We start from the raw sequence: 14792 nt of genomic DNA on the forward strand, positions 1-14792 counted from the left end.
ACAGGAAGGAGCCAAAATCCTCCATGGGTTATAGTAGAAGTGTAGCCAGAGCCCAATGGTCTCTGGGCTTTTGGATGTTTTGGAAGTCTGCTTTGATTACTGATTCTTTAGAGAACACAATCCTTTATCCCTTCTCTGCCTGGTTAGGAATTCTGAAGATTCTTTTTCCTATTCATTCCCTATTGCAGGATCCCAATAACAATAGCTAACATTCACATTGTGCTTTGAGATTTGCAAAGCACTTGAGATACAGCATCTCATTTGATACCACAAACTTGTGAAGAAGAAGAAACTGAGGGGTTGAGAAGTTCAGTGACTTGCCCAGGATCATACAACTCAAAACTATGTCTGAAGCAGGATCTGAACTTAGGTCTTCCTGACTCTTAGTCCAGTGTTCTACCCACTATACCTTACTGCCTCTCAAGTGCTACAATATTGAAAGCAGAATACAAAGAGTTTTGCTGGGAGGGAATCCTCTTATAGTAGGAATACCCCTGCCAAAGAGGTATCTCTAGCAAGTTGGCCCAACTCCAGTGCCAGGTAAGTATTAAATTATCCTATTTTTTACTTCTCTGAGTCATACCAAAAAACTCCACTTCTTTCTTCTAAATTCTTTTCTCAGTTTTTCCTTTGGGAAAAATCAGGTGTCGCACAGTTGGGTGAGTCTCAGAATAGGATATTATAAATAACTAGAATGAAGTTGTTTAGCTCCAAACAGGAGTATTCCTATAGTTGTGTAGAGGCCAAGTTAAAATCACATTGTAAGGATCACCTCCCTATATCTAACATTTTTATATTGCTAAGATATGATTAAAATTAAAATCAAGGGTAAATCTAAATCTAAAATGTAAAACTTGGTAATGATAGTTGGTGGTAGGTCTTACAGGGAGGTATACGAAAAGGCAGTAAATGGTCTGAAGGTCATTAAGTTATTAAAATAATTACTGGGTAACTACTGTATTCAAATACTTGTGCTAAGTATTGTGGGGAACACAAAGATTACTAACATATGGGTCATGTCCTCAAGAAACACATAATCTTATAGTTAGTTACAAGGGATCGGTAGAGATTTGCATGCTGAGGCCAATTATATTTTAAAAGCTTAGTCAGTTATTATTACTAAATGAACTGAACCCATACATGCTCTCTTATACTTTGTGATTCTTGTCTGTTTCTTCTTGTAAAAGGACTCATCCCATGTGCTGAAGGACTTTCTCTACTTCTTTTAGTATTTCAGTGCTATTGAAGTAGCAGTAGGAGGCTTGCCGGCTCTTTCTCTCTCAATATTAAATGCAATGTGGGTCCCGATTGAAAATGTCTCCTTTTTCAGCTAGAGTTTAAGTACAATAAGTACTAAAAGTCTGTATCCTTCTTCATGTCTTTCCAGTCATGACTTTCTCCAATATACATTAATATTTCTGGATTGAGGTTAAAGAGATAACTGAGTGAAGGGATTAAAAAACACCATTTATTATATGCAAAGCACTGGGCTGAGCAAAGGGATACAAACAGAAAACAGTCCTTGCTCTCAGAGTTCTCATTCTAATGAGGGAAACAACAAACACCAAAGGAACGTTTCAGCTGAAACTCAGATGGAAGGTTCTCATGGTGCTTAGGATGAAGCAGTAAGAGCAGATGGTAGTGACATTTCTTATTATTACCATTGAGGCTGAACCACTGTTACTAAGAACTTTGTTGTCTTCAGTATATGTGGCTGTGCCAGGCTCCATCTCAACAGAGTGCTTCCTAGGATGATGGCTGTGGATGCTACACTGGAAGCACTGTTGTTCCCAATGTTTTGGGGGCCAGGGTCCTTGGTTGTCTCCACACGGGTCTGGGGGAGATGGCAGCCTGACCTGCCTAGTACGTGCTGCCTCTTGGCTCTCCTCCAAGGTACCTCGCTGCTTCGGCTAGACTGGTTTGCCTGTCTGGTGGCAGTTGGTTGGAACAGCTGTCTCCCCAGATGGTGAGTCTGGAGCACTCTCAGTCTCAGGGCTCCTACGTTTATCTACCTGTTGGGGGCATTTGGTCGCCAGTGATCGCTGATGTTGATGGGAATGTTGGGCTCCTTCTTTACAATCACTTCTCCCTTCCATGATGGCTTGGAGGGTGTGGGTTGGAACGAGTTCTGGTGCTTTAGGAAATATGGCTATTCCTAAGGTTCTTGGGCTCAGGCTTCTGGGCTGTCTCCACCGAGGTCTCAGGTCAGATGCTGGTTAAAGTGGTTGTGGTCTGCATTGCTTAGCACACACTACCTCCTTTCCTTCAGGGACCCATATGTACGAAATTATTTGCAGCAGTTCTTTTTATAGAATCAAAGAACTGGAAACCAGCAGGGATCCATCAATTGACAAAGGCTGAACAAATCATGGTACACGAATATAATGGAATACTATTGTGTATAAGATAAGATACAAGAGACAGTTTCAGAGTCTTGAGAAGACTTGTATGAACTGATGTAGAGTGAAGTGATCAGAACTAGGAGAATAATTCTTACAGTAACATCATCATTGTAAAGATAAACAACTTTGAAAGACTTACAGACTCAATAAGATGGCTAGTCACAATTCTAGAAGACTGATGATGAAACGTGTTACATGCCTCTTGACAGAAAGGAGATGGATTCTGGGTGCAGATATTTTTTGGACATGGCCAGTGTGGGGATTTGCTTTGTTTGACTAAGCATATCTGTTACAAGGTCTTTTCCCACAGCCTATGAGGGGAAGGGAAGGTTGAGGGCGGGGGGGGGAGAGGAGAAAAAGGGGAAGAAAAGAGATTTTTGATAAGTAGGAAGGAAAATTGAAATGGCAAACAAAAGAGAACATATCAAAAAGGGTCCCTTAAAGGTCATATCCTTTCATTTTTATAGATGAGGAAACTGAGACCCAGAGAAATTTAAGTGACTTGCCTAAAGTCCCACAGTAGCATATCTAGGATTTGAATACAGGCCCTATGACACTAGACTGAGTGCTACATTCTACTTTATCAAGTTGGTACAGAGGCATCTTCTTTACCTTGGAGAGACAGCTGCCTCTTGTGTATGCAGTTTCCTAGGACACCGAGATTCAAATCCTGCTTTAGATACTTGGTGTGTAATCCTAGGCAAGTCACAAATTCTTTGTGTCAGTTTCCTTATCTGTAAAATGAGAGGGTTTGACTTAATGGCCTCTACTGTCCCTTTTAGTTCTGAATCCACGATCCTATGAAATAACAAATAAGAGTTACTCATTTTCAAAGAATTTTCTGGCAAATGGAGACATGTTAGATGTTGGAATATGCTTCACTATGTTTTGAAATGATTTCCTCTTTCTGCTTCCATGTTCGCAGTGCTAATTTGATTTATGGCCAAAGAACATATGAGGAGGAGGGGAATACTCAAACAAATCTGGTTAGGTCTTGTGCTGGATGCCTGTGCAATCTCTTCATCCTGGGGATATGCACTTCATTTTCCTTAACATCTGGAGGTATTTTCATCTTAAAATATCATCAGCAACTATCCCTGGACCACCCTGGCCCATGACTCAGTTGTATATGGACTACACAGCATCAAACTTTTGCAAGTGGTTCATTACATGCCTCTCTAGTGGATGTGTCATTACAAAAATATTGATGTAATTCATACTTCTTATTCTTATTCACAATTTTTTAACATATATTTTCCCTGAGCTCAACATCAGTGGTTTTTCCATGTGCCACCAAATGGACTTACATCATCACAGCTGGAATTCTGGCTTACTACAGGGGAGTTTGGTTTATAGAAGTAAATTAATGGTGCCAAGGAAAGAGAAATTTTGTATCAGTTTATCTTGTACCCCATCTGTTCATTTCTATAATGAATAATTTCATGATTTCTTTTTTCCTTTGGAATTTAAAAATTTTTTATGCTGCTGTAAAGCAAGTTTGACCATTTTGGTTATTAAAAATAAGTGGCTTTCACACTGGAGAAAATACTGTTGTTTTATATAACAATAACAGCCTATATCAATGTTAGTGGGGCAGCAAGGTGATGCAGTAGATAGAATGCTGGGTCTGATGTCAGGGAGACTTGTCTTTGTGAATTTAAATCAGGTCTCAGACACTGGCTATGTGACCCTGGGCAAGTCACTTAACCCTGTTTCCTCATCTATAAAATGAGTTGGAGAAGGAAATGGCAAGCCACTTCAGTATCTTTGCCCAGAATACCCCAAATGGAGTCCTGAGGAGTTGGACAAGATTGAAACAATTGAACAAACAACAAATCAAACAAACATCAAATCACTGTGGGTAAGAAGAAGACTATGAAGGTAACTTTCTAAGACTATAAATACATTTTCTTTTGTCCTTTTGAGAAACCTTAATATTTTGTTATATTACTATGATTAAATAAATCAGTGTTCTACCTTGTCAAATCCAGGATAACCTGGCTAGTTGTTTGTTTGTTTGTTTTAGTGAGGCAATTGGGGTTAAGTGACTTGCCCAGGGTCACATAGCTAGTAAGTGTCAAATGTCTGAGGACGAATTTGAACTCAGGTCCTCCTGACTCCAGGCCCAGTGCTCTATCCACTGCGCCACCTAGCTGCCTCTAACCTGGCTAGTTGTAGGAGAAACTATATTGTCTTATCTCACATCATGGTCAGTAGAGCTTAAGTTCTATTACAAGGGCATAGAATAGATGCATAAAGCAATGAAAGAATAGGTGATATGATTTTATAAGTTCCATGACTGTACTCTATTAATATAAACTTAAATAATTACTCAATAGCCATGAGTTCATTTATTTATTCATCAATAAAAACTTAATAATTGCTAATAATATACTTTGCTAGGTGGTAACAAAGATAAGTAAGATTCAGTATCTGCCCATAATCAGTGAGGTCTTCCCTGATCTCCTCAGATGTGTTTTCTTCCTCCTTAAATATTCCTAGAGTACTTAGTCAGATTTCCTCTTTTCCCCACTAACTCTCCACCATATATTATATTTATCTGTGTATATGCTATATGTCCTGCATATAGTAAGCTTCATGAGATAAAATTTGCAAAGCACTTAGCACAATGCCTGGCACACTGTGGGCAGTATGTAAATGTTTGACTATAGGCTATTACTAATATCTAGTACAGTACTTGGCTTTCTACAGGTAAAGTGCTAACATAGTACTTGATTTATTTGTAGGTGGTTAATAAAAATAAGCTTTTGGATTTGTTGACTGCTCAATTTCTTTGAAATCTCAAAAATCTCCAATGGTTTTTTCATGGCCTACAGTGACCATATCTTAATTTGGCATTTAAGGTCCTCTACAGTCTTGTCCCAAATTGCCTTTAAACTATGCCTCTTTCCAATCTAGCCGTGCTGGCTTTCCTTTTTCTCTTTAACATGCTTGCCTTTGCTTATACCACTCCCCTTTCCCTTTAAGTCCTATCTAAACCCTGCTAGGGCTTTAATGTCCATCTCTTCTCAGATCATTCTAGCCCACAGTGATCTCTTCCTCCTCCTCCACCATTTACTGACATATACACAAATCTGTATTGTCTGTTATTTTTTTTTTTTTTGCAGGGCACTGGGGGTTAAGTGACTGGCCCAAGGTCACACATTAAATGTCAAGTGTCTAAGGCCGGATTTGAACTCAGGTCCTCTTGAATCCAGGGCCAGTGCTTTATCCACTGTGCTATCTAGCTGTCCCCTCTGTCAACTTTTTTTTTTTAAAGTGAGGCAACTGGGGTTAAGTGACTTGCTCAGAGTCACACAGCTAGTAAGTGTTATGTGTCTGAGGCCAGATTTGAACTCAGGTACTCCTGAATCCAAGGCCAGTGCTTTATCCACTGTGCCACCTAGCTGCCCCTGAACCCCCCTTAAGGTAGAAATGCTCATTTAAATATTGTATAAATTGTGTCTGAAGAAATTTCTTCCATGAACCCTGGTATTGTTTAGTGGGTATACATGGGCAATCCTCTCTCTTCCCTGTCTTTTCAGTTTAGAGGGCTTTTGCTTTATAAGACATTTTTACTAGTCTTCACAAGGTATACTCTAATCTGGCTAAAAACTTGTCCCAGTAAATATTTTAAGTTGTAAATTCCCTTTCTCAGACACATCTACTTAACTGGCTGTTTACTCCCCAAATCTGCCTTTCTCTTTTGAACCCTTGTCTATGATGGGTATTGGTGAGGAAGAGACCAGGTACTCCTGAATCTAGGGCTGGTGCTCTATCCACTGCGCCACCTAGCTGCCCCCTCTGTTAACTTTTAATATGGATATGTCTTAACTACTTAGCTAGTTGTAAATTCCCAGAAGGCAGACCATTTCATAACACCTAAATGTTTACTGTATATGTCCTGGCTAATAAATATTTGTTGATTGATTTGATGAACAATTCAGCTTAAAAATATATCCTAAGACATTCTTGTAGAATGAGGCCTTCTTCATTTGAATTCTTCATATTACAGGTGCTTGATCGAGCAGGGGGATGTGACTTCTATTACATTAATCACAGATTAATAAAGCTGTACTTCAGTAATAGGTAAAATGATAATTGCACAGCCTGTAAATCATTGAAGGAATCCTGTGGAGAGAAAAGTGCTGTATACAATAGGGAACTGAAAGCTGACAGTTCAGAGAAGTTTTAGTAGTGTACTGAACTTGTTCTTTCCATCTTTTCCCTAAGAAAAAAATCAGTCAAGTCTTATTTCCATTAAAGATGGATAAATCCCTTTTTAAAAACATTCCACTAGTTTCTAGTGCTTCCCTTCCAAAAATAATTACCAAGTATTTGCTTTGTATCTATTTTCTATCTACTTATATGTTTAGATGTTGTTTCTCCCATAACACATAAACTTCTAAAGGGCAGGAACTACTTGGTTTTCATCTCGGTGTCACCTAACACAGTGATTATCATACAGCATGAAATCATGTGGAACAATGGATTGGGTGTTAGATGGTAGCAGGAGTCCTTCTCTCCCTTACTACCTGTAAGCACTTACTCCCTTACTACCTGTAGGCAAGTCACTTCATTTCTCTGAGGCTTATTTTCCTCATTCTTAAGATGAAGGGAAGGTGAAGGCATAGATAACTATATATAGAGCTAGTCCCTTCTGGCTCTAAATCTATAAGCCTAAGTACTTAATAAATAATTACTGGTTGGTTGTGATTTAGAGGCTGGATTGGCAATCCGCAGCAATTCTACCAGTGTTTCTCATACGCAATTTAAATCCTAGTTCTGAGATTAGTAAGGCAGTATATCTTGCATAATTTTCACTTGCCAGAGAAACAAGTGATGATCAAATCAACAAAGGGCTTTGAAGGATAATTATTTCTCTTATTTGAATTTTCAGAAAGTTTTTATTTAACTTTTAAAAGAATCAGAATGGGGGCAGCTAGGTGGTGCAGTGGATAGAGCACTGACCCTGGAGTCAGGAGTACCTGAGTTTAAATCTGGCCTCAGACACTCAACACTTACTAGCTGTATGACCCTGGGCAAGTCTCTTAACCCCAATTGCCTCACTTAAAAAAAAAGAAAGAAAGAAAGAAAAAGAATCAGAATGCCTGGCCTATACAAATCTCTCTATTCTCTCTTATACTTACCTTGCACACTAAAGAAGTCTTGGCTCCAAGCCGGGCTGCTTGCACACATTGGTTGGCACCCTTTCCTCCAAAGCCAATAAAAAACTTATGTCCATGGATGGTTTCTCCAATTTTGGGCAGACGTGATGTAAGGCTATTATAATCAAGAAAGAAAGAAAAAAACACACAACACAACAGATTGGGCATGGGTAACAGAAATGGCAATTAAGTTGTTCAGAAGAGAAAAACAAACCTTAAAATGTATGTTCAGTTATTACTAGTTTTTATTAAGTCATTTTAGACTAACCTAGATCAGTGTTATTTTTCCCCCTGAACTTTAAAATAGCACTTATTATACCTATTAGATCTATGTGGTGTGCGATATGGGGCTCCCCGATGTCTATTCTGTTCTTGAATCTCTACCTTGAACCCCAAGCTTGCCTTCAATTCTTCATTTTGTTTTACTGTAAGAAATTCTACCAATTAGAGATTTTCCTGAGTTATTAATCATGATGATATTCTTTGGAGAATTAAGGGGCTTTCTTCATTCATTCCTCAGTGTGAATTAGGGCAATAATTTTCTCCTGGTTCATATCAGGCACAATTACAAGAAATTGGGAGTGGTGGTAGGTTCAGGAAAGACAACTAATTCTGAAGCATGGGAGGATCTGGAGGAGGATGGATGAAGAAGAACAGAACAAAGGTGAGAGTAGAGTTTTGTTTGTTTTGTTTTTTGGCAGGGCAGTGAGGGTTAAGTGACTTGCCCAAGGTCACACAACTACTAAGTGTCAAGTGTTTGAGGCTGGATTTGAACTCAGGTCCTCCTGAATCCAGGGCTGGGACTTTATCTACTGAGCCACCTAGCTGCCCCTGAGAGTACAGTTTTAGCTAGCAGAGAATAGCAAAAGGATATCAACTATCCTGGGAGACAGGGTAAAGAGGTGCAAAAACAGAGGACAGAAAGTAAACTTCATCATCTATATTTTAATCTTTGTCTAAGGTGGGGGTCTTTTTTTTTTCTAGAATACTTTTGGTATTTTGTTATGTGCTACTGTGTACATTCTATAACTATTTCTTTTTTGAATGTCTCAAATTGGATATTATACTCTTTGAAGGCAGAGAGTACTCAATAAAAGTATTGTTGATGGCACATCTTCAGCTGCTTTGTTTTCTCCCCAAAGACTAGGACAATGCTCAATAGAGCAAACACTTAATAAATACTTATTTGAATGAATAGCCTTGCCCTCTCCACTTTATAATGCCTTACCCAGTCTGTTCTCCCTAGTAGACAAATAGATTGTTCTCCTCCCTGCCAATCTAGGGCTTCCATGTTCTGCCTTTTCACCAAAATTAACCTCTCCAACTCATTTCCTCAGGTCTAGGTGCTGTCTGGGTTGACAAATAATGAATCTAAGAGATTATAGAACCACAGAGTCCAACACTGGCCATCTAGTTCAAGTAGCACTTGGAGAGGGATTCTTCCTTATCACATCAATGAAAAGCTGCTTCCTAGTTCCCTCTTGTTGACCTCAAGTGATAAGAGTATACCAAGTAGGCTGTCAAACTTTTAAACATCTTTCATTATCTTTCTGCAGTGTCTACCCACCACTTTGACCTGAAAGCCAAAAAAGTCAATGTTTTTTGCAGGGCAATGAGGGTTAAGTGACTTGCCCAGGGTCACATAGCTAGTTAAGTGTCAAGTGTCTGATGCTTGATATGAACTCAGGTCTTCTTGAATCCAGGGCCAGTGCTTTATCCACTGTGCCACCTAGCTGCCCCCAAAAGTCAAATGTTTGATGGTGGCTATCATGTCCTCCTAAGTCCCCTCTTCTCTTCACTATATACTTCTTGCTCCTACAAGTGATGCTCATATGGCATGACCTCCAGGTTGTCAACATCATTCCTAAATGCTAGTGTTGAGAAGCAAATATAATACTTTAGGTAATATAGTATGATCAAAGCAGGGTCCGGTAGGAATATCACCTGTGGAGAGACCATGGTATAGTGGAACAATACTAGATTTGGAGTCAAGGGGCTTGAATTAAAAATCATTTAATTTTGGAGGGTCTCAGTCTTTAAAAATGAGGGGCAGCGCTGGACTATGAAGGGTTTTTTAAATGGGTCCATGAACTTAAAAAATTTCATAAATATATTTAAATATAATTGGTTTCCTCTGTAGTTCTATGTATTTTGTTTTATGCTTTTAAAAACATTCTTCTGAACTATCTTTACATGTAACAGAAAAAAATAAAATACCTTATATGTAAAAAACCAAAAAAACAAACAAAAAAACCCATTCTTCTGAGGAAGGGTCCTTGGGTTTTACCAGAATGCCAAAAGGGTCCATGATACAAAAGAGTTAAGATACTCTGAACTAGAGGATCTCTAGGATTCCTTCCAACTTAATGACTTTATTACTTCTGGACATTATACTTCTGTTAATTCAGCACAGATAATGTTAGCTTCTTTCTTTGTTATGTCATACTTTTGACTAATTGAGCTTGCAATTTATTAAAATCCTCTTTTTCATGTGAGCTGTTGTCTAGCCAAGCCTTCTGCTTTCTGTACTTGTTCAATTAATTTGATTAAACCCAAGCCTGCACTTTATATTTATCCCTATTAAATTAATCTGCCTTTTTCTCAGGCTAATATAGCTCTATTTGTATCCTTAATTCCATTCCTTTCCATCACACTTGGCAATTTACCTTCTTGATCATCTTTTAGCTTATCTTCAATCTTTTTCTATCTAATAGATTCTTCTACTGGCCTAATATTTGCACAGGGCTCCTCATTCTTAAAGTATACACACACACACACACACACACACACCTCATCTCTTGAGCTTGCCATCATCTCAAACTATCATTGTAAAAAAAAAATTCTCCCTTTCATTGGTAAACTCTCAGAAAGAAAGAGTACTTTATAATCTCTGCATCAATTTCCTCATTTTTCTACTCACTGCTTCATCCCCCCTTTTTTCAGTTTCTGATTCTATGCCTTTTCATAGGTTACCAGTGTTGTCTTTTTAACATTGTTATTGCTATCTTTGGTTGCTACATCACCTTGATTTTCCAATATATTCCTCCTCCCATACACAGAGTCATTTTCTTGCACCAAAGAAAATAAAAGAAAAGCAACTCAGAAAAAACAAAAAAACCCCACCAACCTAGTCCCAAAAGTATATGTAGTCTTCTATACTCACAGTCTCTATCTTTGTAAAGAATGAAAGGAGGTACATTCCTTCACTGGAGCCAAGCTTGGTCATAGTTCAGTTTTGGATTTTTGTGTGTGTGTGTGTGTGTGTGTGTGTGTGTGTGAAGCAATTGGGGTTAAGCGACTTGCCTAGAGTCACACAGCTAGTAAGTGTCAAGTGTCTGAGGCTGAATTTGAACTCAGGTACTCCTGACTCCAGGACCGGTGCTCTATCCACTGCGCCACCTAGCTGCCCCTTTGAATTTTTTTTGTTCTTTCCATTTATATTGTTATAGTCATTATTCATATTGTGATCCTCGTCTTCCTTACTTCACTTCAGTTCAGAGAAGTGCTCTTCCATATTTACTATTTCTTGCAGCAAAACAACATTCCATTCCATTCATGTACCACAATTTGTTGTGTCTTGATTTCTCATAAAGTCATTAGCTTCCATTTGCTCAATCCTAATCAATTATTTTCTTCAGAGAGCTTTTATACCTCCTTTTCCATTTGGCTTTTCAAGCTGTTGATTTTTTTTTTCATGACTTTCCTGCATCTCTCTTATTACCCTTTCCATTTTTTCCTCTACCTCTCTTACCTTATCTTCAAAGTCCTTTTTTAGTGCTTCTATGGCCTGAGACCAATTCATATTTTTCTTGGAAACTTTTGATGTAGGAGCTTTGACTTTGTTATCTTCTTCTGAAGGTATATTTTGATCTTCCTTGTCACCAAAGAAGCTTTCTAGGGTCAGCATTTTTTTTTCTGTCTGCTCATTTTCCTAGCCTATTTCTTGACTTTTAACTACTTCTTAAAGTGGGGCACTGCTTCCAAGCCACACTGTCCCAAACTTCAGGGGGTCCCATGTGGTACAATTTAAGCAGAGACACATTTTACACTCCCCTGGCCTGAGCTCTGGTCTGTAAGTAACCACAGGCCTGCTTACTCTTTAACCTGGGAACAGAATTCTGTTTCACTATGGTTGTAAGTTCTGGAGTGCCTGCACCTCTCTCCTACCTGGGTCATCACTCAAGACTGCTTTCTGGTTCTGAGCATGTGCAACACAACAGAGTTCCATCTCAGTGCCAGCAGTGACCCCTGCAATCCTACCCCCCACCACACCTCCCCTGGCCAACCGCTCTACCTCCTCACCAATCCATGAGATAAGTTCCAGAAGTAGCCACCGCTGCAGACAATTCAGAGGCTCTGGAGGCCTGTTTGTCTGGTGCGGCCTGCCTGGGTCTGGGCTCCTCTCTCACCCTAGTACAACAGACCATTCCTGCCAACCTTCTAAGCCATCTTTGGCTGGAAAATGATCTCAGCCTGCCCTTCTGTGGATTCTTCTGCTCTAGGAAGTCACTGCCTTTCCTCCGCCATCTTCCCCCCCCCCCCAATTTGTTTAGATATTTTCTAACTGATGGGCATCTATTTTGATTATAATTCTATTACTACAAAAAGTGCACTAGAAATATTTTTGGTGTGTATGGGATTTTTTTTTTATCTTCTTGGGATATATGCCTAATGGTGGGATCTACTAATAAGGTCTTAATTTCTCAAGATATCCTGGCTCTATTCATTCACTACACTTCATTTCTACCTCCTCACTGAGATGCATGCATGTTTATATATCCAACCTTTGTCCTTGAAATCTTTGTGTTTTTCAAAACTGTTGAGGATTCATTCTACAGGATAATCCCTTTTTTCTTTGCTTCTAACGACATTGCTTTCTTCTAATTCTCCTCATACTTGACTAAGCTTAGTCTCTGTTGCTAGTTCAGCATCAATCTCTCATTCCCTAAAAATAAGTTTTTATCTATATTTGAGAATACTAATTGATTTCTTGATCCTACATCCTTATCTGGATGTTCTACCAGTTTAAATTCAGCATTTACAAATCAGAACTCCTCAGCTTCCTCTATAAACCACTTTCTCTTCCACCAAACTTCCCAATTTCTTTTGATGGTACTACTGTCCTACCAATTATCCAGGTTCCTTGATTTTTTCCTTTAATCAGTTGTTAAGTTTTATTGATTCTAACACCACCAAACCTCTTCTATAAGTCTCCACACCATTCACTTTGCCACACCACCTTAGTTCAGATCTTAATCTGAACTTCTTGTCTGAAAAGTACAGTCACCTCCTTATCTTCCTACTTTTAGTCTTATAGTCCTATTTCCTATTCAATTCACTTTCCACCCAGCTGACAAAATAATAATAGTAAGGCACAAATCTGAGTGGGTCGCTTCTTTGATCACAAACTGTCAGTGGTTTCTGAAAATCTAAATGGTAAATAGATATGAATATTCTTTGAAAGAAGAAATGCGGGGCAGCTAGGTGGCGCAGTGGATAGAGCACCGGCCCTGGAGTCAGGAGTACCTGAGTTCAGATCCGGCCTCAGACACTTAACACTAGCTGTGTGACCCTGGGCAAGTCGCTTAACCCCAATTGCCTCACAAAAAAAAAAAAAAAAAAAAAGAAAAGAAAAAAAAAAGAAAGAAGAAATGCAAGCTATCAACAACCATATGAAGAATGCTTTAAATCATTAATTAAAAGAGAAATGCAAATTAAAACAAGTGAAATTTTATCTCATATCCATCAAACTGACAAAGATAAAAAAAGATAAAGAGAATAATTGTTTGAAGTGCTGGGAAAAGACAAGCATTTTACCACACAGTTTGGGAGAGTGCTAAACCAGCATTTACTATGTTCCTATTATGTTCCAGGCACTATGCTAAATGCTTTACAAATATTATCTCCTTTGACCGTCGCAACAACCCTGGGAGATATGTGATATGACCATCATCCCCATTTTTCACTTGAAGAAACTGAGGCAAACAGCAAGGCCAAGTGACTTGCCTAAGGTCACAGAGCTATTAAGTTTCCAGATTCAGATTTGAACTCTGGCCACCTAGCTGTTCTGAAAAAAAATATCTGGAATTATTCTTTTAAAAAAATCATTATACTGGATATACTCCTTGACTCAATGATGGACTCTAGGGGTGTGTGGGGTATTCAGGAGGACTAACACTTCTGGTGTGAGCCCTTTTCAGGGATGCTCATCCACCTTTCGTGTCTACTGGATTCACCCAATTCTCACTTCTGACTCCAAGAAGCTGTTCTATGTGCAGTGACCACAACCCAGTAAACTATCTTGGCAGACAGGCGAAATCAGACTGAGGAAGACCAACAGGCCTCAAATCTATCAGTGAGTGTGTGTGTGTGTGTGTGTGTGGGGGGGGGTTGCCTACCCCAAGCATGTGAAGACTTTCCCTGGTAGAATGGGTGGATGAGAACAATTTGTTCCAATGGTTACAAAGCAGCTGAAGCAGGCACTGTGGAGCTCTTAGGGTTTGGTAAGGCATCAAAGACACCAAGATCATCCATGGTATCCCAGGCTATCACCAGTCATCTTGACTTGTGTCCTGCCACTGGGCTATGATGACTCAGAGAGCGTGAGGCTGAGGACTTTGTACAATTCTGCCTTGCTCACATCCAATTCACTCGCAAGTCAAGACAACACTGTGATGTCATTGGTCCTCTTCAAAAACAAAGGACAACAATGACAGACTACTAGGTGTATATTTCAGGGGGATCAAAGACAGAGATAAAAGTGTCATATATACAAAAATTATTTATAGTACCATTTTCGTAGTATCAGAGTCCTGGGAGGAAATTGGACTTTCCTTTGATTAGGGAATGACTGAACAGATTGTAGTATATGACTATATGAACATAATGGAATATTATTGTGCTATAAGACATGATGACTATAAAGAATTTAGGGAAACTTGGGAAGATATATAACTGATGCAGAACAATGTACGTAGAACAGTTTACATGATGATCACAATAAACATAAAGGAAAACAATTAAAGACTTCAAAATTCAGATCAATGTAGTGACCAATTGTGATTTAACAAAGCTAATGCTGAAACATGATTTCCACCTCTTGGCAAGAATATCATCTCAGCAAGAGATGAATAGGTGTAGACATTTTCAGAAACAGGTAATGTCTACATATGCAGTGTATTTTGTGTGTGACTATACTTCTTTGTTACAAAAGAGGGTTTTA

At 38.9% G+C, this 14792-nt stretch overlaps 2 protein-coding genes across 2 annotated transcripts in view; one reads left to right on the forward strand and one right to left on the reverse strand.

Annotated features, from left to right (window-relative positions):
* Positions 1-14792, reverse strand: part of RBKS (ribokinase) — a 119420-nt gene that overhangs the window by 60749 nt on the left and 43879 nt on the right. Inside the window, exon 2 of the mRNA XM_043984332.1 lies at positions 7553-7685. Coding sequence (XP_043840267.1) covers positions 7553-7685 — 133 coding nt within the window. The remainder of the gene's footprint in view (positions 1-7552; positions 7686-14792) is intronic.
* Positions 1-14792, forward strand: part of BABAM2 (BRISC and BRCA1 A complex member 2) — a 584671-nt gene that overhangs the window by 34623 nt on the left and 535256 nt on the right. The gene's annotated exons all lie outside the window — the stretch shown is intronic.

This window comes from Dromiciops gliroides, chromosome 2, assembly GCF_019393635.1.
Source record: "Dromiciops gliroides isolate mDroGli1 chromosome 2, mDroGli1.pri, whole genome shotgun sequence".
Classification (NCBI taxonomy): Eukaryota; Metazoa; Chordata; class Mammalia; order Microbiotheria; family Microbiotheriidae; genus Dromiciops; species Dromiciops gliroides.